A 27,305-nucleotide genomic window follows, 5' to 3' on the forward strand; every position below is an offset into this window, starting at 1 on the left:
ATCAAATATAATGCATGCTAATAAACCTAAATTCTGACTCTGTAGATAAACTTTTCGGAGCGAGCATCCTTTCTGGCTGACAAGCGACTTTATTTTTGCTACCAAAGTTCAGTTTATTTTGAGCCTTGACATTTGAAGCGACTGCCGAGCCATTCGTCTGGAGGCCATGACTCCTCCGAAGAAACAAAAAAGAGAGAGTGTGCAGTGTTTTCTTTCCCTCTGGTTTGTTTTCCAGTCTCCTTTCAAAATGAGCTGGGGTTTGGAGTTGGCTGCTTCGCACATGGTGTGGTGGCGGGGACAGAGACCTTAGCACAGTTCGGTTTCAGTGGTCCCAATGAACTGATCTGGACGTTTATGTTTAGCGTATTTGCATAATCCCTCTGCTATTCAGTAATATCTCTTCTATCACATGAAAGAACTTTAGATTTAAAAGAAGCTGATAAAAGTAAAGTCATGAAAGCAAAGATATTCCAAATGTAAAATTTGACTGCTATGGTGTTAAAGCAAGTGTAACTTCTTGTTACACTTCATGTCACAACTTCTGAAATTAGAAATAGCATTCATCTTACAAGTGGAAAGCTGAATTCACAAGCGATAAAACACACTCATGCTCAATTCAATAGCAGGCTGTTGTTAGCTAATAATTAGCAAACTTTATCTAGAATCTGTGTTTAGCATAAGTTACCTGACTGCTGGGGGGCGAGTTCCCCAGAGAGAGTTGGGGAGAGGAGTAGTGATGAGATCAGTTCTTTTAATGGAGAAAACACCCAACATCATCCTAATGAACATAAACAATGAACATGCCTAACAAGCTAGCATGTTAGCACTGAGAATGTTTGGCTGCACTGTTGCTGCCATTCTTGTGTGACTAGCTCGCTATAGCTTTAGCAATATGTCAGCCCAGATTTGTAAAAGACTGTTGTGTGCAACAAGTGGACAGCAGACAGGCATGCAGGCCATCCAATCATCTCATTCTGCGCAAAAAATTGATTGGATGGGTCAGTGACAGATACCAGATTTTTGTCGGGATGTTAAGAGAATTTCAGCAAATCATCAGCCTTTAGGCCACCAATCATTTTGAACATTCGTAATGCAGATACTGTAAATGCATTCACATAAATCTGACAATAATTGCCTTGTTAATACAGCGATTCACTTGGGAAGATTCTGATTAATTAATGACGAGCTTTGCCTCCCAACACAGTCTCAGAGCTGTTGTTCCAACAACAGAACGCCTAACGTAATGTTCTCAGGAACACTAAAACTGTCAGCGACGCTTCTTCCAACAAAATCTACGACTGTATTGGGCAACAATGCTTTTGCGAAATGGGCCCTGCAAGTTTTTATAGTTTGCCTGTTTTTAATTGTGCTGTGTGTCTGTGAGCTTCTTGTTTAGCGCTCTCTTGGCCCCGTCTTGCCTGTAATTTATCGTTCCTCTCAGCATGATCATGCTGCTTTACTGGATGGATGGATGGAGAGATGAATTTGACAACGCATAACACCACTTGCCCTCCTGTAGCACTACGATGCTGAAACATTTTCTCATAACTCCACGGCACAGATGCTTCATTGGCTCTGGGTCAGGGGAGGCTAGCCGCCGCACGCAGAAGCCCATATGGGACGAGCACTGAAGAGGAACCAAAACTCAATAAACACGCCATTGGGAAGGGAGGGAGTTCAAGGGTGCGCTTGTCATGATGGAGGCTACAGTGAGCGCTCCAGTGGCTGCTGGGGTTTTGATGCTGTAATGTGAAACGGCTGGGGGAAAAGAGGACTACAATTCCCCTCTTTGTCTGGTCCCCGCCCCAGCGTCACCCCTCTCTCGTCTCCTCGGCGGACCCTCACCGTAGCCAGACTCATCATCTCCCTCCACGTCTATCTCCCCGCGTCTGCCACCCATCACGCCGCCTTGATCACTCGGTCTCACCCGTGCTCCGTCTAGCGTTACCGTTTTCGCTTCATATCTTTCTTTGTTTTGGCTCTTTTCTCACTGTCGGCTGTTTTATCTCCACATTTCATCCGACCAAATCATTCTGACTCTCACCACGTTTCTTGTTCTGATATTGTGTCTTTTTCAGAAAAAAACCTCACACCAGATTAATATGCATCATGATTCTGCCCACTCATCCTCTCCCCTTCTCTTTCCTCAGTCTCCTGTAGTGTCTGTGGGCTTCGCTAGGTTTCATCCCAACCTAGTGGTGGGGGGGACTTACTCTGGACAGATCGTCCTGTGGGACAACCGCAGTCACCGTCGGACCCCCGTCCAGAGGACTCCCCTGTCTGCTGCTGCGCACACTGTAAGGCTGCCTATATAATCAATATGACTCGCAATCACTGTGAGCTACCTGACTGTGACTCATATCACTCATTTGGTAGAGCTGCAGTACGCAGCTGACATGTTTAGTTTTGACACATATACAAAAAAAAAAATCAGATGTGTGCCTTTGTTTTTTAGTTATTTCTGATTTTTTTTACAAGCTATGTGTTTGTTTTACCAATGAAATTATTTAAAGATGAGATGACTGACAAAATTGATCACATTTTTGAAACTCAGTAAATCCATCTTCTTTTATCAAGCAAAACCGGCAATTAGTGACTAGTTACATCTCCTAAAATACGAAAATGTCATACCTGTCCCTTTATATGATTTTAGGTTTCTTTCGACTCTGCTGATTAAGGTGGTTTTGGACTGTTGGTTGAACAAAATAAGTTATTTGAAGACATGTAAGCCATGAGCTCCGGGAAATTGCGATTTTTCACAATTTTTCACAATTCTGTGACATTTTATAGACTGAACGATTAATTGATTTGTGAAAAAATAATCTAAAGTTCAATCAATGATGAAAACACTTGTTAGTTGCAGCCCTGGTGAAATAAGCTCTGACCTAAATGAAAAAGCTTCCTGTTGTGCTTTGATTAGTTACATAAAACAAAATTATTCAGTAGGAACATTCCAGCAGTGAGTTAAAGACAAAAAAAATGTCATATAAACATCCTGATGCACAGATATTAAATTATATCACAGCATTGCTTTTTTTACATGATAATGGAAACCCCCGCAGCTTTGAGGCTGATTGTTTTCACAATAGAAACAAACACACACTGACCCTCGACAAATTACTGACCAATATACACAAGCAATGTCTGAAGACCCAGGGTTGTTTATAATCACAGCTACAAAAGGCATGAGGGCATACACACACACACACACACAGCTGCTCCGTGCCGTCCATGCTGTAGGTTTAAACCCCAATAACGAGGCCGTCGCTCTCATCCTCTCCAGTCAGCGAGTCCAGCCAGCTAGCATGGAGCGGATAGCTGAATGGGTTCTTTGTGCTGCCCAGTACACAAATCAATTACTGCCCAGTAATGACATGATGCTTTCACACACTGCTGTGGATTCACACAGCAGCGCCTGTTCCAAACCTAAAGAAAGACTGCATGTGAGCCGTCTGCGGGCCCGCTACATCCGACGGTCCGCACCGTGTCTAATGGTGTCATGTGTTTAAGGGTGAAATTACATTATCCTTTCGGGACCATGTTTAAAATCTGCTTTTATTAATACCTGTTAGCATCTTAAATTATTTTTTGTCCCTCAGCACTTACTATAGTTACGAACTATCCAAATATTTCTCATAATAGATGCCCAATGTGTCAGTCTCTAGTAGAGAATTGAGGATTGTTGTTATCATATTGCAGTTGAGGTAAGTTATGAGATATTGAAAACATTGTGCAAGTGTGTATCTCCACCCATCCCATTCATTCTGCGTGGCTGTGTGTTTTTATCTCTTTGTGTGTGTGTGTGTGTGTGTGTAGCACCCGGTGTACTGTGTGAACGTGGTCGGCACCCAGAACGCCAACAACCTGATCACTGTGTCTACAGACGGCAGGATGTGCTCCTGGAGTCTGGACATGCTCTCCCAGCCACAGGTACACAGCACACTCGTCAGCGAGCACAGTGTCCACAGCACCTGCTGACAGCTCAGACAGACTCAGGGAGTCCAGCGTGCAGTCTTTGAAGACAAAGAACGTTTGATTTCCTTAAAATGGAGAGTTTTAGCATTCAAGCATCTGGGATTCCACTTGTATTTTCTATAACTGTTGTAACGTGTGCTTGTATATGTACAGGCTTACATTAATGCTTCCTTCTGTGTGTGTGTGTGTGTGTGTGTGTGTGTGTGTGTGCATGCGTGTAGGAAACCATGGAACTGGTTTACAATAAATCCAAACCTGTGGCGGTGACAGGCATGGCTTTTCCCACGGGAGACGTTAACAACTATGTTGTCGGGAGTGAGGAGGGCACTGTGTACACTGCATCCAGACACGGCAGGTTCGTGGACACACACACACACGAACCGACATCACAGACAAATGCTGTATCACTTGTGTGTGTTTAGACTGGTGCTTGATGTCTTAATGCATGCGTAATGTTTTTGCTTATATAATCTAGAATTGCAGCATCACAGTCAAATAATTCTGTGAAAAACAAACATTAAAGTATTTTTTTTTTCTAAATTAGGTACATTCAAGTGTCATTGCCTTAAAAATTAATGAAACAAGTAAAACTTTTTAGAATTACAAGTAGGATTGGAACTGTTTTAGAAAACTTAAATGGATCGTTTTCTCTCAATTAAAGGAGTTAATCGTTTCACTTTTAATCAAAGCTCCCTGACTGTGCTGCAAATTTATTTTGAGCATGAGCACCCTCAGCAAGGCACGAACCACTTCACCGCCTTATATTTAAACGAGTTAAGGCCACGAAAATGCCGCAGAGCTCAACCACCTGTGCCTCCCCCTCCTCAGTAAGGCGGGTATCTGTGAGATGTTTGAGGGCCACCAGGGGCCCGTGACAGGCATCAGCTGCCACAGCGCAGTGGGCACCGTCGACTTTTCCCACCTCTTCATCACATCCTCCTTCGACTGGACCGTCAAACTCTGGAGCACCAAGGTACGGTGTGTGTGTGTGTGTGTGTGTGTGTGCAAGAGAGGAGGAGGGAGAGAGAGAGAGAGAGAGGATGTGTGGGGGGTTGATTGTGGACTCGGTGGGTTGTAGAGAAAGTGTGTGTGTGTGTGTGTGTGAGAAAGGGAGAATGAACTAGTTAGTGAGGTGGCGGGGGGACTGTAGGGTCGCAACTTTTTTGAAAATCAGTCTTTCTCTTACTACTTGTGTGTGTGCGCGCGCATGTGTGCATGTGTGTGTGTGTTTGAATAAGTCGGCTAAGTTCTGTGACTGTGTGTGTATGGATACCGTGTGGGTGTGTAGTGAAAGTATTCGACAGTAGAGCGACACAATTAGGCTCTTTGACAAGCTGCACTTATTGCTCCACAAATTGTATTGGCTCCCTGATTATTAGAACCTGAATTTAGCCTGTCAGGCAGTTTCCTCCCAGCCTGCGTGCTGCCCCCCTGTAAGATTGACTCATAAAGTGCTGCAGTTTTATAGATGATACAGAACAGGTGTACAGCCAATACTGCAGAAGTAGGCCGGACGTCTTTAGAACATCAGAGGAAGGGTTTCCTGTGAGGCCTAACTCAGGGAAAAAATAACCACGACACATGATTCTGCCTTAACTGTAAAAGTAGAAACTTTGTCACTGCAGGACAGAGAATAATCAGCACTAATGAGATAAAATATGGTGTGAAAAGCTTTCATTTCAGTTTGTCTTCTTGTATCAAAATTGAGCTAAAACCGACAGACTGTTTTCACCTTTTTATAGCTCAATGCAGTGAGTTTCTTATAGGAGGCGCCTTCATCAGATCTTAAATACCGTGCCCCTCAGTGAGCGGTAGATCCACTGGGTGCACCTCAGACACACTCCAAAGGTGGGCGCTCCTCCTCTCGCCGGTTTTTGAGTGACCTCGTCCACTCGGGGCATTTGTTCTCCTTTCAAACCGACGTGACGAATTCCATTTCATTGACAGTAAAAAGCAACCTGTCACTGTTTCCGTCAAAGTGAGTGGTGGAGGATAGAAAAGTTACCTAACGCATTCAAAGGCTTTTGCGGGGGCGGTGGTGAGACACGGAGGAGTACGGCCAGGTGCAGAGAGGAGACATACTGCGATGGAAAGGGGACTACAGGATGAGGTGTTTCAGTTCACGTACCTGAGCGGCAACGACGAAGGATTTATGAGAAGGAAAGGTTGGAAGCTCAGAATGAATTCTTAAGGAAACTGGACAGAGGAGTCAGCAGGAGAGAGTGAGGGGAAAACAGCCAGGAGGCATTTTAAATAAAAAAAAAAAAGTCATGCTTAATATTGGTGGTGATGCTAACGTTGGAGGACGGAGGGATCAACATGAGCAGGGCGTCGAACAGCAAACACAGCCAAAAATCAAAGAGAGACCTATTCAATATGAAGCAAATACATAATGCATATTGCATAATACCTTCAGCCTTATGCAAGATCCAGTTACAGCGTGCATACTTGGCTGTGACAGGCAGTAAAGCACTCGTGTTTGCATGCAGCCAGTCCATAAGTCTCTAGCGAAGGGTCCCGTGACACATATTAAAACATTTCTGCGGATTTTCATCAGAAGAGTGTGTTATTTTTCAGGATTTGGGAATTCCCTTTCCTTTGAGGGGCACCGCAGGAATGTGTGTCTGTCTCTTATCCCACATAACCCATATTTGTGTGTGGGCAGGCAGAATACCTGAGTGTGTGTGTGTGTGTGTGTGTGTGCAAACACAGCACTCATGCCTCACGTGCACCTTCAGCAAGCTGCCTTTGCTTACTTAATATCCCCCCGAGGTTTGCCTTCAGCCCAACTGTTTTAACACACGCACACGCACACACACACACTTGCGGTGATTTCTCTTTGCATTCACACACACTTTTGCCGTGTCGGTTCAAAAAGGCCGTCGCACAGAAGTCTGCTGATGTTTTTACACTCAGCGGTGCAAATATTGTGGTTCGTGAAAACATTTCGAGTCGGCCGGCGTGTGAAGACGTCGCGACAGCTGGGAGCGGGTTCATGATCGCGCATAACTGGAACCGTTCTTGCACCCTTGACCCCAAACCCAGCGTCTACGAAGCGATTGGATGGAGCAGAGTCGCTCCACTTTCGCTCTCTTCAGAGGTGAGTTAAAGGCCCAACTCTGTCAGGTCAGGTGATTGTTAATGAGCATCTTGATCTTCTCTGAAGGCGTTTGTGAAGCATTTTCTAATTTGAGGACAACATGTCAGTCCTCTCAGCGTGCGGTTATTAGATCTGGCACGAAGCGATCAAGCTCGCGGGATGTTTGTGATGCCGATGCAGCCGGGATGGAACCAGTGAAATTATACGACTGCTGCAGAGACGAGGTGGTTTGGATCCCTCTGAGAGTCCAAGTGATGAGAGGTTTTCTGTAAGACTATGACGGTCTGGATTTTTGAGACAGTGAGCGTGAAGGTGCGAGTGGTCGTAGTACCAAAAAGCCATGAAGATCGATGCCGAAGGCCAGAAGACGCTGCAGGCTTTAATTTTAGCACCGACAAAGCGATAAATGATCACCTGAACTTGCATCATCATTCATAAACCGCGTCATGTGAACAAACCTGCACCGCACCGTGACGCTGATGTCACTCTCCAGTGTTTCAGATTGGTTTTCCAGTTGAAACGTGCCAGAAGCTCTCAGCTTCTCAGCAGAGGAAAGATAATGACAACCAGTTGCTTCACGTGCGGCGCCACAAGGATTAAGCTTCATTTTAAGATTAGTTTTAAGACTTGTTGCTCCAAATCACATTATTTAAGATAGGTAGATTATGGCCAGACGACAGTAAAACAGTAGTTTACATTTCGAATCGTCGGTAGATACACATAGGACTTTATTCAGCTCACCTCTAATGTGACGTATGACTCAAAGCGTAAAACCGAATCCATCGTGGGCAAAATGAAGGATAGCTTGAAATCACATTGAGAGGCGTTATTCATATTCAGCAAGGCCGATTATCAACATACAGTGACGTTTTGAGTCCAATTCACAGATAAAATATACTCGAGAGCTCGAGGATGAGCACAAGAGGCTCCTTACGAAGTAATGGGGACTAAAACAAGAGAGGACGAGAGAGAGAGAACATAAACAGGAGTGGCTCAGCTGATCAAATGCTGAAAACTGTGAGATGGAGTTAAATGACCTCTGCTGTCACCCCGCCGGCTGGAAAACAGGTTCAATCGAGGCTTGAAATTGGCTCGGCTCTGTTTGTTTGGGTGTTGTTTTTTTATTGTGTGTGTGTGTGTGTGCGCACCGCTATCTGCAGGTCTCGCAGCCTTTCAGAACAACCGTGGCATGAGAGAGAGTAAAGGTGATGGAGAAAAAGAGAAGGAATGAGAGGAGGAGGAGAGGGAAGGACTACATTCTTTCATTTGCTCCTGCAGCCAGCCTGTCTCCTCTCCTCCACCCCTCCCACTCTACCTGTCAGGAATGCAGTTTGTAAGCCGGTGGAATCCTAACAGCCGGCCTGAGAGACGCACACACACACACACACGCACACATTAAGCCATATTCCCACTTATTTAACTCATCCTCCATCTTCACTCACAGCAAAGCAGTAGCCTTCAGCCAAGCGAGTGCGGTTCGACCATCTGCAAGAAAAAACACACACCACATGCACAATAATGGAGGATGTGGGTGCGGAAGCTGTATGTCTACCCGTGCACGATTTTAGTGCACTTCAAAAGAACTTTACGTGTTCCCCAACCTGTGACCATAACCCAAAATACTGAAACAATTAATCAGTCAAATATTTTAGCCCACGTTCAAGGATTTTTTTTTGTCATCCTGCTCTGTTTGTGGGGACATTCAGTCTCCGTAACTTCACAGATTGAGACGATTTATCACATTTGGTGTATATTTTGGCCAATAAGCAACAAGACGCTGCAATAAAGAAACACCAGAGATATGTCTGAGGTCACCGTTCAGTAATCGGCCTCCCAGCGAGCACAGACACGTTCAAATGCAAGCCGTCCCGCTCGGAGCACGTCCTGGAAGAGCGTTTGTTTATGTTCAAAGATGAATATCAGCTCACATATCACTGTCGTTTTTCTCTCTCCAGCACTGCAGTCAGTATAGGCCTTAACACCAGCCACGATCAGTCGGGCTCCACCCCCCCCCCCCCCCCCCCCACACACACACACACACACACACACACACACACATCCTATTTCCAGCGCCCCTTCCTCTCCAGCCGTTGTCCACCCCTCCTCTTCCTCCCGTTTCCACCTCTTCCCATCCCTCTCGCTCTCTGCCTCAGACAGCTGTTGTGTTGAGGTTACAGTACACCTTGTGGCGGGGCCCACCCTTTCATCTCTCCCAGCGGTTTTATGGTGCTGTGTGAATGTGCGAGGCTTTTTAATTAGGCTCTGCACCCAGACAGGCCCCAAGGCTGAGGCAGCGCCACTCTGTCTGAAGCTCGCTCACTCCCTCTCTCCATTCCCCTTCTCTCTCTCTCTCTCTCTCTCTCTCTCTCTCTCTCTCTGTGTCTTTCTTTTCTCTCTATCTCTGGTGTGTCATCTGCTGTAATCCCTTTCTCCGCCGTGCCTTTTCACATCATCTCAGTCACACACACACTTCCATAGATATCCTCTTTTTCTCTCTTCCAGCACAACAAGCCTCTGTACTCGTTTGAGGACAACGCCGACTATGTGTACGACGTCATGTGGTCGCCCGTGCACCCCGCGATCTTCGCCGCCGTGGACGGCATGGGCCGCTTAGACCTGTGGAACCTCAACAACGACACTGAGGTGTGTGTGTGTACAGTGTGTGTGCGCGAAAGTAGGTCATTATGGGCGTGTTTGCTCTGTCATCTCTTTGTGTGTTGATGTGCGTGTGTGTTTGCTGTCCTCAGGGCCTGTTGCTGGGCCTTCGCCCGAACCGCACGACCAAACACCCAAGCTTTCTCCCTCCCATCAACCCCACCACCACCACCACCAACCCCTCCACATCCCTCCCTACAAACACGATTCAAGATTCCCCCGTGGGCGTTTCCCACAGCCCTCGCTTTAAATCAGGCCTAGTGACATCTCCTCATCCCGGCTCCCACCCAGACGTCCCGCTAACATTCCTGCAACCTCTGTCCAACGTTCAGGCAACCTCAGGACCCCGCCACCTCCTCTCATCTGCCTCCCACACTCCGTCCCATCAGTGGAGCGCACAGATGTGCAGGAGACCACGAGCAGAGAGCCCCAGCCCTCAGTCCGCAGTCCCATGCTGGAGATGAAAATACGGCAATAAAAGGAGAAAGTTCAGGCCAGGGGTTGAGTTTCTCAGTGCTGTGGGGCAAGATTTATTTACAGAAGAGAGCATTTGAGGTCAGGAAAGGAAAGATGATCTTGTTGTTCTGCTTAATTATACACAATATATAATATTAAATACATAACATGAAGACTGAAGACAGTTCAGTTGAGATTGCTACTGTTTTACAAATCATTTATATTCATTTGCGGTTTGTTATTGATTAAATAGTTTGAGACTGGGGAATAAGCCAATTAGTTTTCTTGCCTAGAATTAGATAAGATCAACACCACTGTGATGTACAGTGACGATGAAGCTAGCTGGTTAGCTCAGTCTAGCTTAGGATAAAGACTGAGAGCAGAGCAGCCTGTCCAATGGAAGCTAATTCCACACACAAGCACCTCCAAAGCTCAAGTGTTAATCGATGAGCTGCAGAGGTGCTGGTAGGCTTTATGCTAAGCTAGGCTAACTGTCTCCTTGCTGTAGCTTCAAATTGAGTTTGATCCTCTCATCTCTCAGCAAGAAAGCAAATAAGCACATTTCCCAAATTGTTGAAGGAAGAGAAAGTTGCATAATGGGGAAGAGATGTCTTCAGTCATGATTCGGCAAGCCACACTTTTTTACGGACTCTGACGGCGGCCACCAAACCTTTGATCACACAGGTGAAAGTGGTGATAAAAGGATCCGAGTGCCTTTAACCTTCAGCAGCCTTAGCCAGATGCTCTCCTCCCCCTCTCATCACGCTCTTTCACTCCTCTTCCTCTCGGTTCCTCGCAGCCCCTTCGGACTGTCCGCGTGTAAAATTCACAACTCATCTCCCGGCATTTTATGTCACATCTCAGTTCTCACGTCTCGTCTTTTAACCCCAACACTCGCTGATCCCATCACCAGCGTCTTCCCTCTGCTGCGCAGATGACAAGTTTCCCATGGTTCCCCCAACAGCAGCCTTTTCACTGACAGAGGAAGAGTTCATTATTGACGGCCTAACTCGGCTAACAATGTGCTTTATGAGAAACATTTGCCCAGACACACACACACACACACACACACACACACACACACACACACACACAAACGGATGTACTAAACACATGCACACACAGTCACTCATACGCAGTCAGTCTAATAGCAACAGACTTCCATTGTTGCCATGATATTAAAAACACATAGTCATAACGACACTAACGGAGCAGTGCGGCGCGCCTGGTTCTCATTTCCAGCACACACACACACAGCCAATTTAAAGCACTCAGTTCAGATCCACTCGGGCGGAGCGGTGGAAGCTAGCAGGCTAATGGCAGTCAGTCTGTGGTTAGCGCTGCTTTAAATACGCAGAAGCTCGGTGTGTGAGGCGACATGATGCCAAGGCCTCTGTCTCCACCGGTGACATGTGTCAGACTCGCCTGCCACATGTCAGGAACAGTTTATGGAAGCGCTGCAGATGGTTCTAGGTTTTTAAAGGTGCAACACGAGCACTGCTGTTTACAAAAAAAGAGCATCGGCTCACCCACGGCAGCAAACACGAGCGGTTATTATACGGTAAACAGCCTCGTGTGTGTCCACATTTGACTGAGTAGTTGTAAATTTGTCTAACCTCCAGAGTATTTGGATGAAGTTGTGCTTTAATGTAGTAAATCTGTCCTGTAAGTTAGACCATAACGGCATAATGCTCCCATTTCTGATTACTGACTACTGAAGCTGCTCAGGTCATGAAATGATCAATCAATGCAAAAAGAGACATGGTGTGAATGTAAATCTGTATTTCAGCGTGTTTTGTTTAGAAATACAAGGAATTTCACATCAAGGAAACTGGCGAAGTGATTTTTAGATGGAACTGATTTGTCACAAACCAACAAACTCACTGATTTTCCTCATTTATCACCAAGGGAAAATCCAAAATAAACAGCTGTAAGAGAAACAAACTGTCTTCACAGCAGTTGCCTGCAGGCGGCAGTCTGGAGGTGTTGTTGTTTTTATGGTCATATTAGAGGGTTTCATAAAGGTTTATGTGCCTCGTTAGAGGCTTGCATAGTATTTTAACTTCTTTAATGTGCTGTAGGTCCTCTGGAGCTCTGATAGGTCTCGCCAGTTCTTTGTCTCAATATGATTATTATAGATCCCAGTTTACCCTTAAACTGACTGGCATGAATGTGTTGTGATCTGTGTGCGGAAGCTTAAACGTGGAACATTTGGATTAATACTAAATACTTTTTTGGTTCATTTGTGTAATTCTTTGTCCGCCAGGTACCAACTGCAAGCGTGACCATCGAGGGCGCCTCGGCCCTCAACAGGGTCCGCTGGTCGTCAGGGGGGAAGGAGGTGGCTGTGGGCGACTCAGAAGGCCGAGTCTGGATCTACGACACTGGAGAGGTACAGATAATGATCATGCATCTTTAAAGTTACGTACTGGAAAGCACAAACACGCAGAATGTGTTTTTGGACTCGGAAATAGGGGCAGAGTGAGCGCTCCTTTTTTTATTGTCTTAATCATTGCATTAGAATAATAACTGTGGGATTTTAAATAGTGTTGTACTCAGGTGTTTCTCATATAATGTTAATATTTTGGCAGCCTGCTCTGGTTTAAAAAAAGAAGCGTTGAGTACATTGTTGTTGGATTCACTTTGAGCGCTTTGATGCATGCAGCTGGTGGTTCTCGCGGGTTTCGTTTTCAGACAATCAAGATTTAATTACACCCTAGGTGCCAAAAGCATGAGTGAACTACAATGACCAAAATTTATTGCGCCGCTGCAATTAAGTTGTACTACTGTAGATTGAGAGATTTTAGTGCCTGAAAGTTGAGTTCCTGGCGTTGCCGAATGAAACCCTATTACGGCTCATCAGCGATACCTCCCCTCTCTCCTGATTCCACTAAAATAAACCGTCACGTGGTGGGGTATGTAATTGTAACTGAATCACGATTGTACAAATATATACAAACTGTGCTGTTGTTGTGTGTCATGTATATTTGGTTCACTGGCTTTGGTGAAAGGCATGTACTCTAAGAGGGGAAGTAAGTGTGTTTTTTTCACAGTAAAACCTCCACATGCACCACAACCGACCATTTTAGGTCTTTTAACCCCGTCTGTTTACCCAACTGTCAGCATCGCCGTGGATGTATGTGTTTGATTTTTTTTTTTCCCCCTCCCTCTTTCGTTTCCCTGTAAAATGGCCTCCACATGACTTTGCCATCACCACAAAAGCGGCCAACCACCCTGCCTGTGCCTGTACGTTCTCTCATGTTTGGAGGGCTCTGGTAAGGATCCCCATGTGAGGGCGCGTTAGCCTAGCCGCTCGGCTAATTTTAGCATCTTTTTATTGTGTGGCGAGCTGGAGAGAGGCTCGGCTGAGCCGGTGGCCTCCACGCTGGGTTGATGGTAACAAGGAGTCATCAATAATAGTGTGTGTGTGTGTGTGTATGTGGTGGTGCTGATGGAGGTATTTACTTAACTAGAAACTCCCCCCACATGGCTAAAACTAGGAACAGCATGTGAAGAAAACGATGCCTGCAGTTCCACAGGACCAACAACCCCTGAGACAGTTCCAGGAAAGCAAAATACCAAATACTTTTATTTCAGTATCATTTTACTCGGTTCTAACTCGGTTAGGACTGTTTTGATTAGTCCTCTACTGGTTTTGCTCTGTGCGGAAAGTCCAAATCATAAAACATAAGTCTTTGAGATGGCTTCCATGAGACAAAACTGTAGCCGATCATGGTCAGTGGCTTAACGCTGCTCCATGACGTGAAAATGTTTTGGACCCGCAGCTTTTCAAAGCCTCACAATACAGAATCCAGCAGTGCTTCTTTGACACTTGAGCTTCTTGTAGTCTGTTAAAATACTGCAAACACCGAAGTCACTCCGGCCCCATATACACGATGTTCTGGCAGAGCCCCCTGCTGCGGCCAGCCCGGCTCTGTGGGGGGGTTGGGGGGGTCCAAAATGGCTGCCTCCCTCCTCCTGGTTCCTGTTTAATTACAGCCTGGCCTTGCACAGCGGTTACAGACAGCTTGGGTGGCGGCCGCGGCTTCTGTCCCACTCATTCTGGCTGCCGCAGTGCACGGCTCCAGAGGAGGCGCTTGAAGAGGAGCAGTGTTCAGTTTGACATCTCGAATTAGCCCCATGGTCAGTGCAGTTCATACGAGCGTTCAGCCATGCTAGCAGCATGTCTGTAGGGATGACGATGTCAGTCTGATGTTACAATCCCGAGACTGGAATACCTAAACAACTTCTTAATGGATTGTTCCATTTTTGTTTGTTTGTTTTTTTTTTATAGATATTTATGGTCTCCAGAGGGTGAATCCTAATGAGTTTGGTGAACCTGACTTCCTCTCACATCACTATGAGGAAGACTGTGTTTTTGAGTGAAATGTCTTTACAACTATTGGATCATTGCCATGAAACACATTCATGTTCTCTCTGCAGGATAAATTGTAATAACTTCAGCCATCTCTGACCAAAAAACAGCAAAAGTGACAACATTCACATCAGCCTCAGATATGTCAGATAGCTAAGATAAATATTACACCAGCTAGACGTTAATTAACAGTCATTGTGTGCCTTTTAGTAAGGAGCTCAAAGCGTTGTTGTGCCCATGTATAGAGCTGCTAACATCCAGATGTGGTGTATACACACCGTGCAGATGTGTCGGCCCAGCTCTTAACGTCGCGTACCTGTGTTTGTCTGACGTTTCCCACAGCTGTCGGTGGCTCACACTGATGACTGGGGGCGCTTCGCTCGCACCCTGATGGAGATCCGTGCTAACCGGGCGGACGGTGAGGAGGAGGGGCCTATGGAGCTGGCTTCATAGAGCAGGACTCCAAACCAAAGCGGAGGGAATCAGAGGCCGGGTGTGCTTTCGTTGGAGTCACTGTAGCATGTGCACTCACTTTTCTTTTGTTTCTTTATGTACAGTTTCTGTCTGGTCCAAACAAGGCCACGCTTTTATTGTATTTTTGCATTTACGCTCCTGTAAATGCAGACTGTCTGTTAATGGGTAAACCGTCGACCTCTACTGATTTGTCCACCCTTATTTATTTGTTCGACGATTTAAGGTGATGTGTTGCTTGCAACTCGTGAGCCTACAGTATATACAAAGTGGCAGTCTTATAGCCTTATGAAGATATGTGTACTGTAACAATGCTTTGCACTACCGTAAAAATAAAGCAGGGTCCATAGACTGGTCATGTATTGTTTACAAAATGTCACGTTCACTTTATGCCGTGCTTCTTTTCTCTGTATTACGCCTGCATGCGACACATTCCTGAAATATTCCAGATGCATAAACGTGGGAGTTTTTATGGTGATGTTTTCACACGTGGGGCTTTGTGGCTGCTTTATGTCAGTGTTTCAGGGCGTGAGAAGCTCAATCATGTGTGGTATTGGCACTTTGTCTTCTGTTCTGAACGAGAGCAACAACTGTATATTCTTTAATGCACTGTAACAATTATCAAGAGGTATATTGTAACGCAGAGTGCTCGCTGTGAAACCTGCTATGTTTACTATTAAAGCGTAGCTGATGAACTGCTGTCTTGCGTTTTCCTCGCAGCGTTCAACTGGGGATGACAATGAAAACTCCAGCATACATTCAGTTTACTAATATAAGTGTCTCTTTACTCTCAGTACACATGTTGCTGCCATACGTACAGTAAGGCACGATTATTACACACCATATGTAACTCCTACATTCTCTGTACAAGCTTAAATACTCGGTCGTGACACACCACACAAGTGCAGCCAGCGCCAACTGTCTCTCAGATATTCACACTATGCTTACATTTAGACCTGAAACAAACATCTTACAACAGTAAACATGGAGTATGTTACACTGTGTCTTTACATTCAAGTACTTTTTGGTCGTATACTTGTGGAAACATTTGATCAAATCAGCACACAGAGCAACTCAGGACCAAAATAGCTGTATAGGTATGAAAATATGTCTCTGGATTTCTCGTATGTACAGAAGTGCCACATTTCTGATCAGCGTTTTTTAGCCAGCTATGTGATCATATGAAGGATGTGCTTTTGATTAGAAAGCAACAAGAGGAAGACACTGGAAAAAAGCTGCAACTGGATGTCGTTTTTGATATTTCCACAAAAAGCAAGCAGTTAAGGTGCGATTAAACTCTGCGAGCCCTTCTACTGCCTGTGTTCATACACTGTACCAGCTCAACTGGATGAAAAACTAAACCAGGTTATAACACAGTTCTATACAATGTCAATCGAAGGTAAAATAAATACTGTGCGAGCCCTACAAATAAATTTCAATCAGATTCTCTGATCCATATAGTTGCATAAAAATCTATCACACATGTATGATTACAAGACAAATTATAAATAAATAACTTAAAATACTACAAACAATGACTTGGAGTGCTGAAAAACATTCAGGCCCTCTCTTTCACTTACCCCCCCCAACCCGGGGAGGTTCAGGGGGTGGAGGGGGCCGCCGCCGCCTGCGCTGCTGCCGTCGCCACCGTGTAGCGTGGGAGATGGAGTCCAAACTTGCTCTCGATGCCAGCGAACGTGGCCACGGCCAACCTGAAGCCTCCGATGTGGTCGGGGTTGGGCGCCGGCAGGCTGATCCGAGACTTGGGGGTGGGCTCGGAGCCAGCCGGCTTTCTGCGGTGAGGAGAGAGGGAAAAAGAGACGGGGGAGGAAGCCGGAGGCGCAGCGAGAGAGTTGAATAAAGGAGGAAGAAGGTGAGGAGTGGTAGAGTGAGAGTGTTTAACAACATAAACACAGCGCAAGATGTTATTTTAACCAAGCCAGGGAGAAAGGCAGCGTGCACAGACAGGAGTCTCATTATCATCATTCATTAATATTATCATATTCAACACTGTTCACCACAGAAATAAACATCTTAATAGAAAATGGATCGGTTCGACATAAACACAGACGTAAATCAAATCCCTCATCGATTCAGCAGCGAGCTTTGTGAATCGCTGCCAGCGCGGACGGCGCAGGAGCACACGTCGACTCGCTCGAAATCACAACACATCTGATTTTGCTTCGCCGTCTCTGGGAGAGGCGGCTGCGTGCAGAACTCACGAGCCATCCGGCGAGCACACGCATGTGCGGCACAGCTGTCCATTAAAAGAAGCATTTCTCTCAGCCAGTGTGAATGATTCCTGAGAGGGAGATCTATTTTGAGGAGGAAAATGAGCTCGCTTCAGCCTCAGAAGTGGAGGAAGTACGTGCACGAGTCAAGCGGCTGCTGCCTGCCCTGATCACTGTGCGCTAAAACACGCCAGTTTGAGAAAATGGTTACATCCCGGGCTTTGAGTGAGGGCTCCAGCGTGTCAGCTAATGTGCACAGGAATTATTTCTGCTCTTGTGGCATTTCTTTCTCTGGTAGAGCTGCTACTGAAATTAACCCTATTGTTCTGGAGGGACATGCTCTCTGCTAACGGGATGATCCAGCCGGAATACTCTGCAGCAGGAAGAAATATCTGTGTTTACATTGTTTCACTGGTAGATTGGGGGGGAGGGGTGGTGTAGAGTTCTGTAATCAGAGTAGCGATAGAGTAAAACACGGACCAAAGCCTGTTGGAAGGTTAGTAAGAGAGAATGAGACTTACTGTCCTCCGAAGTCGATATAGAACCAGCGCTGCAGGAGTTCATAGGTCACCAAGGTCACTCCAAACTGAGGCGACGATCTGAACACACGAGCTGCAGGAAGGAGCAGAAATGTGTTGATTTTCTACTCACACAGACACAAGCGATTTATTGAGGCTTGGTTTCAGAACACGATGAAGTCCGAGGCTCCAGTTAATGACGTTATTGCCGGTTGTCATCTCTATTTATATCAATCTAGCAAAATAACAATAATTAAACTGGCTATCATGGATTCCATCATAACTGTAGTATTAAAACAATGAGAAACAATAGATACTTAGAACAGATACACACATTAAAAAGCAAATAAAAATAAACAGGATTCTTCTACATACTTTCAAATAACATGTTTATGTGAAAGATCTTGAATAAATTGTGCACCGAAAAGCAGAAAACAGAAAAGAAATGCTTAAGTTTATCCTGATGAAGAGATTTGTTCCTCACGTGTCAGGCTTTTTCAAAGGAACTGGCTAATTTGCATGTTAATATGTGAGCAGCCAACTCCGTCTTTAGGCATCATCCATACCTACAAAATATGACTAAACAAAGTGGAATTCTTTATCTAGTGTACGTAAATGTAAGACATCAATGTAAATGTCTGTATTGTTAATCTACTACTAAAGTTATTATCCAATAAAGAGCACAGTATTTTATTGCCGTTTCCTTAATCTGTGATTGGACCTTATGCAGCCAGAGAGACAGACTAGGGGCTGAATTAGACATTAACCCCAGCGAACATTACCTCCAGCTCCTTTCCAGAAAGCCCGGGGTCCCTCTTCTCTGAGAATCTTCCAGAAACAGTCCACCAGGCCGCTGTAGGTGGTCTGACCGGCACGTGCTGCCACCTGTAGCCTGGTCTTGATCACGTCGGCTGGGGTCACCAGAGAGGCCGCTGGCATGCCTGGGAAGGGGAATGCAAAAAGACGTTTCGTGGTGTGACGTTTTTTTTTTTTAAACAGTCGATCTGTTTGATTCTAAATAAGGTCGGATTTAAAAATCAGTCCCAAACAAATGAGATTGTAGAAAGCAGCCGTCAGGCAGCGAATGAAAACTTGCGATTCACCATAACTGCATCTGATAGAGTGGTTTCAGCGTTCTTTGTTCCCTCTTTAAAACACGTCATCTTGGATCTTGACCATCTTGCAGCAAGTCTGCCGCATACATACACTATACACAAGTAGGGGCCAGTTCCTATCACTTCACCATCAACCAATCCATACCACCAGCGAAGCCATTATTTAATCTCTACCTTTTTTCTCCCTTTCCTCTCGTTCCCACTTTTCTTACAGGCGTTTGAAAGGGGCCAGACAATGGGCAGTAATGAGAGCAATGCACACTGTGCCCCGTGTGCCGGAGAAAGTGACTGGCTGACTGAAGGGAGTGACTGCAAAACCCCCTCTCCAGCCACTTCAGCCATGAATGGACTCAATCATTGATGGCTCGGTCATTACCATCAACTGCCCTCTTGACGATTTACTCTGACTTCTTGGTTTTTGTAACGGCCAAACGAGCTATTCAGCAAGCCTAATCAACTCAGCATTAGGTAGCAGACTGGCACCCGGTGGAGACTGACCACCTGCACTGAACTGAGGAGGGGAGAAGGGGGAGGAGGGGGAGAGGGGAGAAGAGGAAGAAGAAGAGAAGAGGGGAGGAGAGGAGAGGAGAGGAGAGGAAACAAGAGGAAAGGAAGAAGAAGAGGAGAGGGGAGGAGAGGAATAAGAAGAGGGAAAGTAGAGGAGAGGAGGGGAAAGGAAAGAAGAGGAAACAAGAGGAAACGAGAGGAAAGGAAGAAGAAGAGGAGAGGAGAGGAAAGGAGAGGAGAGGAACAGGAAGAGGAAAGGAGAGGAGGGGAGGGGAGAAGAGGAGAGGGGATGAGGGGGAGAGGAGAGGAACAGGAAGACGAAAGGAGAGGAAGGGAGGGGAGAAGAGGAGAGGGGATGGGATGAGGGGGAGAGGAGAGGAAAGGAGAGAAGGAGGGGAGAGAAAGAGGAGAGAAGAGAAAAAGTACAGTATTACCTAAGCCTGAAAGTATTACTTTCTCTTCATAATTAATTGATGTTTTGTGAATATAATGTTGTTTTTATCAATACAACCACATATAACAAATCAGGCTTAACCTGCACAGCATCTGACACCTCAATCATTCAACCCTTGACCTGGATAAGAAAGACTCCCCATAGGGATCTTTCTTCCACACTGGACAGACATGCAACAGATCTCTAGTGTACAGAATAGACTAAACTAGCATTATTAGCAGACAATATTACAATAAGAAAACATAATGTCCAAAAAATGTCTGGCGTCTTCAAAGGTTTTGTCTGAGAAACAGCCAACACGAACATATTGAGTTAATGTAAACAAACACAGTTTGCACTCAGTGTGAGTCACCATCATGCATCGTGTTTGAGTGCATTTCCTTCCTCATGAAATACTGCAAAGCTGACTTTTCAAAACACTTCAAATTGTGTATTGTTTACATTCATGTTTGCTAGCTAGCGGTCTTCCTTATCATTCCCTGCACTTCTTGATGCATTACTTCTTTCAGCTGTTCATGACTAAAATGAAAACGATTGTTTGGCTGCCGTGCTTAAGTGATTTCAGGGGTTCATCAGAAATATTAGAAATCTTTCTCTGGAGGTGAATACTCCAGAGTATTGCCAAGTCTCACGGTGGCCTGGCCAGTGGTTGTCAGGATATTGACGAACAGTCGGACTGAACAACACGGATATTCCTAACGCCCCGCAGCAAATGAGGCCAAAAAATCCCTCCATAACTCTTTCTCACATGCGGCGCTAATGCGAGTTAGAGATGGCCAACACCATGTTCTTCACAGACCAGAGTAATGCCCAGCTAAATAATGCTGAGCAAACTGCGCGTGTAATTCAATTTCCTGTGCTGACTGTAAAACACTAATTGCCAGAATGCTGTGACCGCTGATAAATATATGTGAAAGAAGGATGATAAATGTGTCGAAGTAACGAAAAAAATAAAGAAATCATGAGGCTCGTTTCGGCTCGGAGTCTGTGGGCCATGGCTGCCAGTCTTGTGGTGAGAAACCAGAGTAAAAATGGAGGAGGGAGGCAGGATTTATGATTTTTCCATGTTGTGCTGTGCTTCTGCGTCAAGAAAAAAAAAAGTGCTGCTGACACATCTCTGAGGATTCAAAACAAACTTATATGCAAATGTTCTAAAGTCTTTTAACTTGGCGGGGGAGTGCTGGTCTGTTATTAGTGTTTTCTTTAGGGATGGAGCCAATATTAAAAGTCAGCTTTGGATTGATCGAGGATAAAGTTGTTCAGTCATCGGTGGCTGTTGCCTCACTGTTATGACTAACCTACAGACAGGACTGCATACATTCTTGCAGGGTGAACATGCATAAAGTATGCGAAGGCATGTTTGCCTTCATGTGCGTATGTGCATGTACAACATTATTGGGACTGGAAAGCCTCCTTGCCGGCATGGTTGGCAGGCATCTGAGGCGCTTCCCTGCTGCAGAGCTCCAAAACCCCAGTCCCCAATCACTGAGCAGCGCTCTAATTAGCAGCTACCGCCATGGAGCCTGCGGTCAGAGGCTGCCTGGCTTCCAAACGCTGAGCTCTGCTACTGTTACTGCAGGCCTGCGGAGGTCCGAGGTGAGTGCAGAGTGGGACCTGCTCTCACGCTTTGCTCAAACTGGATCTGACCAAAGATCTCATTGCACATGCATCAGTGCTCTGCACGTTACCTCAGGGACCAAAGCGTTCTGGCTCACTATGAAAGGGGAAATATTTCAGGACATATTCTAACATGCAACATAGGACTGTAAAGTCCAAACAAATGAACTGTAAAGAAACTGCATGTCAAATAGCTGCACCTGGCATCATGAGATCCACTCATACTAACAGTGAAGACAGCTAGTGATGTGTTATGTTGTGACAGATTTGAGTGACTTTCCCTGTTTGTTGTCTAGAGTAAAGATCTTGAGCAAAGTATCACCAGAGGAGACTCAAAACTTACATTCTATTTTAAAGCTGCTATTATCAATATCTTTATATTAATGGGCCTACTTGTGAGTGAAAGGGGTTGCTCTTAGCGATAAAGCCACAGAGCATGAACTCTGCCGCTCCCCTCAATTCTATGAAGTGTTTTAATGTCTTTCAGCTCATTGTTTTGGTTTTACGACCCACAACGTTGCTGTTTCAGTTGCCTTTAACCGCTATCATCAGGGTTGTTTAGGCCTCAGCAGGAAGCAAAATAGTTATAAAGTTATAAAAATGACACTACAAACAGCAGACAGACGCAGTTAGCGACTAGCTGGTGAACATAGCGTAGCATCTGGCAGCTAAAGTGGCAGTGACTAAGACAGCTCATTCGCACTGCTCAAAATACTTTTTATTTATTGTTGCACTCATATATTTTATAGGGCCTGCTCAATGTCTACAGTGGAATGACCATAGCATGGCAATTATGGTAGAGAAATGAAGGTGGCTACATTAAGTCTCAATAGTGCCAGATTCAGAATAAAATAACATGCATGTTCATATTTACTACATACAAAGACAAAAAATAGGAGGAAAATGACAATGTTCCTGCTTTCGTTTCTTCTTACTCTTGTGAACATAAACAGTATGTTTCTAAGAACAGCTACCTAGAATACACACATAAATGCTTTTGAATTTTAATCAAGGACCCTGCAGGTAGTTTTTTGCTGATGTGATCTTGGTAGTACTTTTTGACTTTTTTGTTGAAGTATAAAAGCTGAAGGGATGGAAGTATTTTACCTGCTAGCGCTCCAGCAAACAGCATTTTAGCTGGCCCTATCCGTCCATCCTCTTCAGAGAGGTAAGCCTTGATGTGGGCGTAGCAGGGGAAGTAGATGGCTGAGAAGGGGATGTCCCTCAGGAAACAAGCCTTGGAACCCTAGCGAAAGACAATCAGAGGGAAAATGAGATGTTACAGCTCATATTGGGGTTAAGAGTTAAACTCTCAGAAAGAGGAAAACAAAGGCAAGGATAAACAGAAAGCAGAGCAGGGAAAGAGTGATGGGGCTCGGGGGATTCACACCTTGACTTCTGGCTCAGGCCTCTTAAGATGGATCTTTTTTTTTCCAGCTGCGATATATAACATCAACAGACCAGCTATTCAAGCGTCAACTGACGTTAGTGCAAAAAAAAATTACTTCCAAAAGACTCCTTACGGCACAGTGAAATATCAACTGCGATATCAACTGCGAACTGCGTCAGACTGACGTCTCTCCATATGCAAACGATCGGTGTCCTCAGCAGCAGGTGAGGGAGGCAGATCCACAAGCAAAGCTGACAGAAAAAAAAAAAAAAAGAGTGGGAAAAGCAGAGAAAGACAGACTGGCTGACGAAGATGACTCCTTGTCTGCCAGTGTAAACAACACTATATCATCAAGCCTATTGAGTTTCCTGCTGTATTTCAAGGCTGCTGGCCCGCTGCCACCTTTTTGATACAGCAACTACAGTCAACAGAAGGTGTTTAAAGAGCTGGGCAGGGTCTCCCTGTTTTGGACAGGCTTCATTTAACTCCTATGGGATAATCCTTTGGTTCCTACACACAGAGACACACACACAGAGAGAGGATTGGCAGATACCTGGGCTATCTCTTTCCCTCTCTTTCCTCAGGCACTTCTTGTCTGCCTGTCCCTCCTGCCGGCTGGCTGGGGCCCGAGCGGCCGCTGAAAGCTGGGAGATTCTATCAAGGCAGGACAGACAAGCAGCATCACAGGGACTGGGACAAGAAGCCTTAATATCAGGGTAATGGTGCTGGGCCGGGTAATGCACTGGCTGAGCAGCAGCCGAGAGAGTGTGTGTGGGTACGTAGAAGATTTAAACACTGAGATGCGATTAAATTACTTAGTTGAGCAGGAAAATGCCTCCGATGTATGCAAATAGAAACGTAAACACAATAAGTTCATAAACATGAAATGTCTTCTGGGTTGATATTCCTACACTGACAACTTTCCTCCAGTGATGAATGGTGGCGCTAGTGCGTTAGCCACCCTACCAAGTAGTAGCTCCACCAGCAGAGGGTGAGCGTCAGGATAATTACCCTGACAAAGGCAGCTCTGTGCCTGGGTGCAGCCCCTCCGGAGCCAGCCCGTCTGGGGCTTGCAGGCTGGAGCTCGTCTCCTCCCCACCTCCCCTCCACCACCAACACCGCTACTGCTTTCTCAATGCACTTTGTCTCCTCTCTATGCATGGACCAGGACACAATGAGGCATGTGCACGAGCATGCACACATTTACACACGCTCATACGGGGAATGCAGCAGTGAGCAGCATTCTCACAGACGGCTGAATGGAGACAGAAGCTATATGGACACACACACTCCACCAGAGCCATAAATTAGGGCAGGTAGACAGAGACAAGGGGAGGCTCCACACTCTATTACAGCTTTGCTAACAGAAACGAAAGGTTTAAATGGAAGTTGTCAGTGCTGACAGGTGGTCACATGAGCAGACATAGAAAACAGCACAGAGAAACCTGGGAAACGTGGTGTGATGAGGTCCAGCGTAAATAATAAACAGACTATTAAAAAAGTCCAGTCTAAGAAGGCTAGATCCTCATTGAAAAATAGTTCACTACTCAGAACAAGTGCCATCATCTTACTTGTAAATTAATACAACCGCAGGTATGAGATTGACATTTTCACAGTTGATTGTGTTTACAGTTGAAGCAGAATCTCCCCTGCCAAGCTCCATTAGGACTTATTTATGTAATTTAATTAGACATGCTCTGTTTCACCCCGAGGGCTAATGTCCCCATCCAGCCAGTTTAACTGCTAACGTTAGCCGTAGCCGCAGCTTGTTCACTGATTTCTTTTCGGTCTAACCGGTAGCATCCAAGGAATACTGTGTCAGTGCCCCGTCACTGGTACAAACAGACTGCCATTAGAAGTCATAATGTTTATTACATTTATAACTATGAAAATACAGAAAATATTCATTAAAACACCAACGCAACCATATTTTTATATTAGCCTCTTTTGACACTATAATCGTTCATGCTAGCTTTACAATGTGTTGGGTGCATAATATCACACAACTCTAATATGTTCAACAGTACACTGCAATTTTTAGCCCAGTGCAATTGAAAAATAACAATTATGGCAATTAAGGTTAAATACAGCTTTTAGCATAAATTGGGCCTTTTCTTGTTCTTGAACAGGGGGCCACATGGAATTGTTGATTTAAATGATAGCTGATGTGGGGTTAGGTAATATGTATAGTTGTACAATATTTAATAGAAAAATTGCACCTGATTTAGTCATAACAGGAATGAGAACTAATGGATTGTTGTGAAATTGTGATGATGATGAAAATACAATAGAATGGATATGGGACGTCTGGTAATGACTTGCCAATTAATCTAGAAGCAACGAATCTACCTTGAATTCAGCGTCACATAAAATAGAGCCTGGGCTTCCTCTATAATTTCACCTCTCATTTAAAGACAACTGTGCTCAAACTGGAAATCTCTTCAATGACTAATGTCTAATATCATCTCACTGATACGCTGTAGTGGACTGATTTTAACTGCTCAGAGTTCATTTCTTCAGCCTATTCAGAGGCATGACTTGGCTGATATTTCAAAGGGAATATTCAAACCAATTTATGTCCCACCTTCACTCCGGGGACAGACATTAGCGAGCTACGTGCTTACACATTAGTCGAGAGTGAGACAAAGTGAAAAAGTGGGTTTGTGTGTGCAGGGGCAGGAGACCAAGAGGTTGTCACAGTTCTTATTAACAAATTATACTATGACCCTAAATACACTAAACAACACAACAAAAATCAAACGTGATTTTGGCATTGACGATCAGTTAAAGTTATGATGGTGATTTTTATTTTACTGTAGAGAGGAATGGAGGAAAAGTGAATTCTGTGAATCTCTAAATTCCAAGAATAACACTAAAATACTGACTGACCCCACTGCAAATATAAGAGAGGACTAAGACTACTGTGTTTATTTACAGTACACTCTGATGTAGAACGCCGATTGGGACGCTGTATAAAATGCAAATACAAACAGAATCATTTGCAAATGAACTGTGTTTACCAACAACAGTTTTACAAAGTGTTCCTGAGCCAATGTAGTAACATCCTTTATCATCACAATCACAATCATGTGTTCACAAAGTGGTGAACCTCCCTACATCCTCGCTTGAACAACTAAGCCTTTCCAGGATGCTCCTTTCATACCCAATCATGATTCTATCACCTGTTACCAATCAACCTGTTTACCTGTGGAATGATCCAAACAGGTGTTTTTGGAGCGTTCCACAACTTTCCCAGTCTTTAGTTGCTCCTGTCCCAACTTGTTTGAAACATGTTGCTGCATCAAATTCAGAATTAGCAGATATTTCCAAAAATCAATGACGCCGATGAGGTGAAACATTAAATGTATTGTTTCTGAACTGTTTTTAGTTTAGCATATGTCAAAAAGGATTAACAAATGATCACACTCTGTTTTATTCATGATGTAGCCATCCTAGTCATCTTCATTCTGCACACTGTCTCACACAAACTAGCTGCCTGGTAAGATGCAAGTGCTAGCCTTACTATCTATTAATTGAACAATCCTGAATTGCCACCAAGAAATGTCAGAGGAAGTAAAATTAAGCATTGAAACTGTAATTACTTGTGCAAAAGAAGTAGTATTTCAAATGAATAAGTGGTATAATGTTGGAGAAATGCATCTGAGCTACATCAGCTACACATGACATATATACACACGCACACGCACACGCACACGCACACGCACACGCACACGCACACGCACACACACACACACACACACACACACACACATACATACAAGCAACTCTGATCCCTACAGCGTTTCCCACCTTGTAAAGTCCAAAGAAGCCTAGGTCCCTGATGACGGACAGGGCGCTGACCCTCGGCCCTGTGGTGATCTCTCCTGCCACCTGCAGACGGATCTTTACAATCTCCAGAGGGTTGGTGAAGATCACCTGGGAGCCACCGGCCTGTAGGAACAGAGAGACAAGAAGAAATCAATAGAATGACTTCAAGAAGAGAGACATGAATTGGGTACTTGAGTTAAACATCACAACAGTCTGTTTAATATGAAGTTTTGAACGTCTGAGTTCCACTGAAGACAGACTTCATTTTCAACATGCTGCACTAATTGAAAAAACACAACCGTTATAATACAATCAAGATTGAAAATGTAACTATTATGCTTGAGGCCCATTGCATCAAGTGATGCAACTTCACAACAGTGTCGCGTCAGGAAGCAGCTGCAAAACAGCACGTGGAGAGCAGGAGAGTACAGAAGAGTACCGGGAAATCCAGCTGATGCAGTCGAGTCTGTCAGCTGTTTGTCTTCATCATGCAGACCCTGCGGGTACTTGTCTTTCTCTCTCTAACCTCTCAAACCTGTACTTGTGAGGGGAGGGCAACAACACTGCAGCAAGTTCATACTGGTCTCTGTGCCTTTCAGGTTGGCTCGGCTTT

The 27,305-nt window shown here is 44.9% G+C and overlaps 2 protein-coding genes across 9 annotated transcripts in view; one reads left to right on the plus strand and one right to left on the minus strand.

Moving 5' to 3' along the window:
• The window catches only part of LOC121619358 (cytoplasmic dynein 1 intermediate chain 1), a 48,231-nt gene extending 33,192 nt beyond the window's left edge, over positions 1–15,039 (plus strand). For all 8 annotated transcript variants that reach the window (XM_041955017.1, XM_041955013.1, XM_041955015.1 and 5 more), the window contains 7 exons: positions 2,151–2,297; positions 3,817–3,930; positions 4,197–4,330; positions 4,804–4,948; positions 9,578–9,718; positions 12,453–12,578; positions 14,904–15,039. In XM_041955017.1, the coding sequence (XP_041810951.1) occupies positions 2,151–2,297; positions 3,817–3,930; positions 4,197–4,330; positions 4,804–4,948; positions 9,578–9,718; positions 12,453–12,578; positions 14,904–15,014 (918 nt within the window). In that variant the 3' untranslated portion in view covers positions 15,015–15,039. The remainder of the gene's footprint in view (positions 1–2,150; positions 2,298–3,816; positions 3,931–4,196; positions 4,331–4,803; positions 4,949–9,577; positions 9,719–12,452; positions 12,579–14,903) is intronic.
• Positions 15,040–16,376: 1,337 nt separating this feature from the next.
• The window catches only part of LOC121619660 (calcium-binding mitochondrial carrier protein Aralar2), a 46,440-nt gene continuing 35,511 nt past the window's right edge, over positions 16,377–27,305 (minus strand). The window contains exons 14-18 of the mRNA XM_041955504.1: positions 26,675–26,815; positions 22,582–22,720; positions 18,564–18,722; positions 17,785–17,875; positions 16,377–16,825 (exon numbers count right to left, since the gene is read on the minus strand). Coding sequence (XP_041811438.1) covers positions 16,633–16,825; positions 17,785–17,875; positions 18,564–18,722; positions 22,582–22,720; positions 26,675–26,815 — 723 coding nt within the window. The 3' untranslated portion in view covers positions 16,377–16,632. The remainder of the gene's footprint in view (positions 16,826–17,784; positions 17,876–18,563; positions 18,723–22,581; positions 22,721–26,674; positions 26,816–27,305) is intronic.

Source organism: Chelmon rostratus, chromosome 16 (assembly GCF_017976325.1).
Source record: "Chelmon rostratus isolate fCheRos1 chromosome 16, fCheRos1.pri, whole genome shotgun sequence".
NCBI lineage: Eukaryota > Metazoa > Chordata > Actinopteri > Chaetodontiformes > Chaetodontidae > Chelmon > Chelmon rostratus.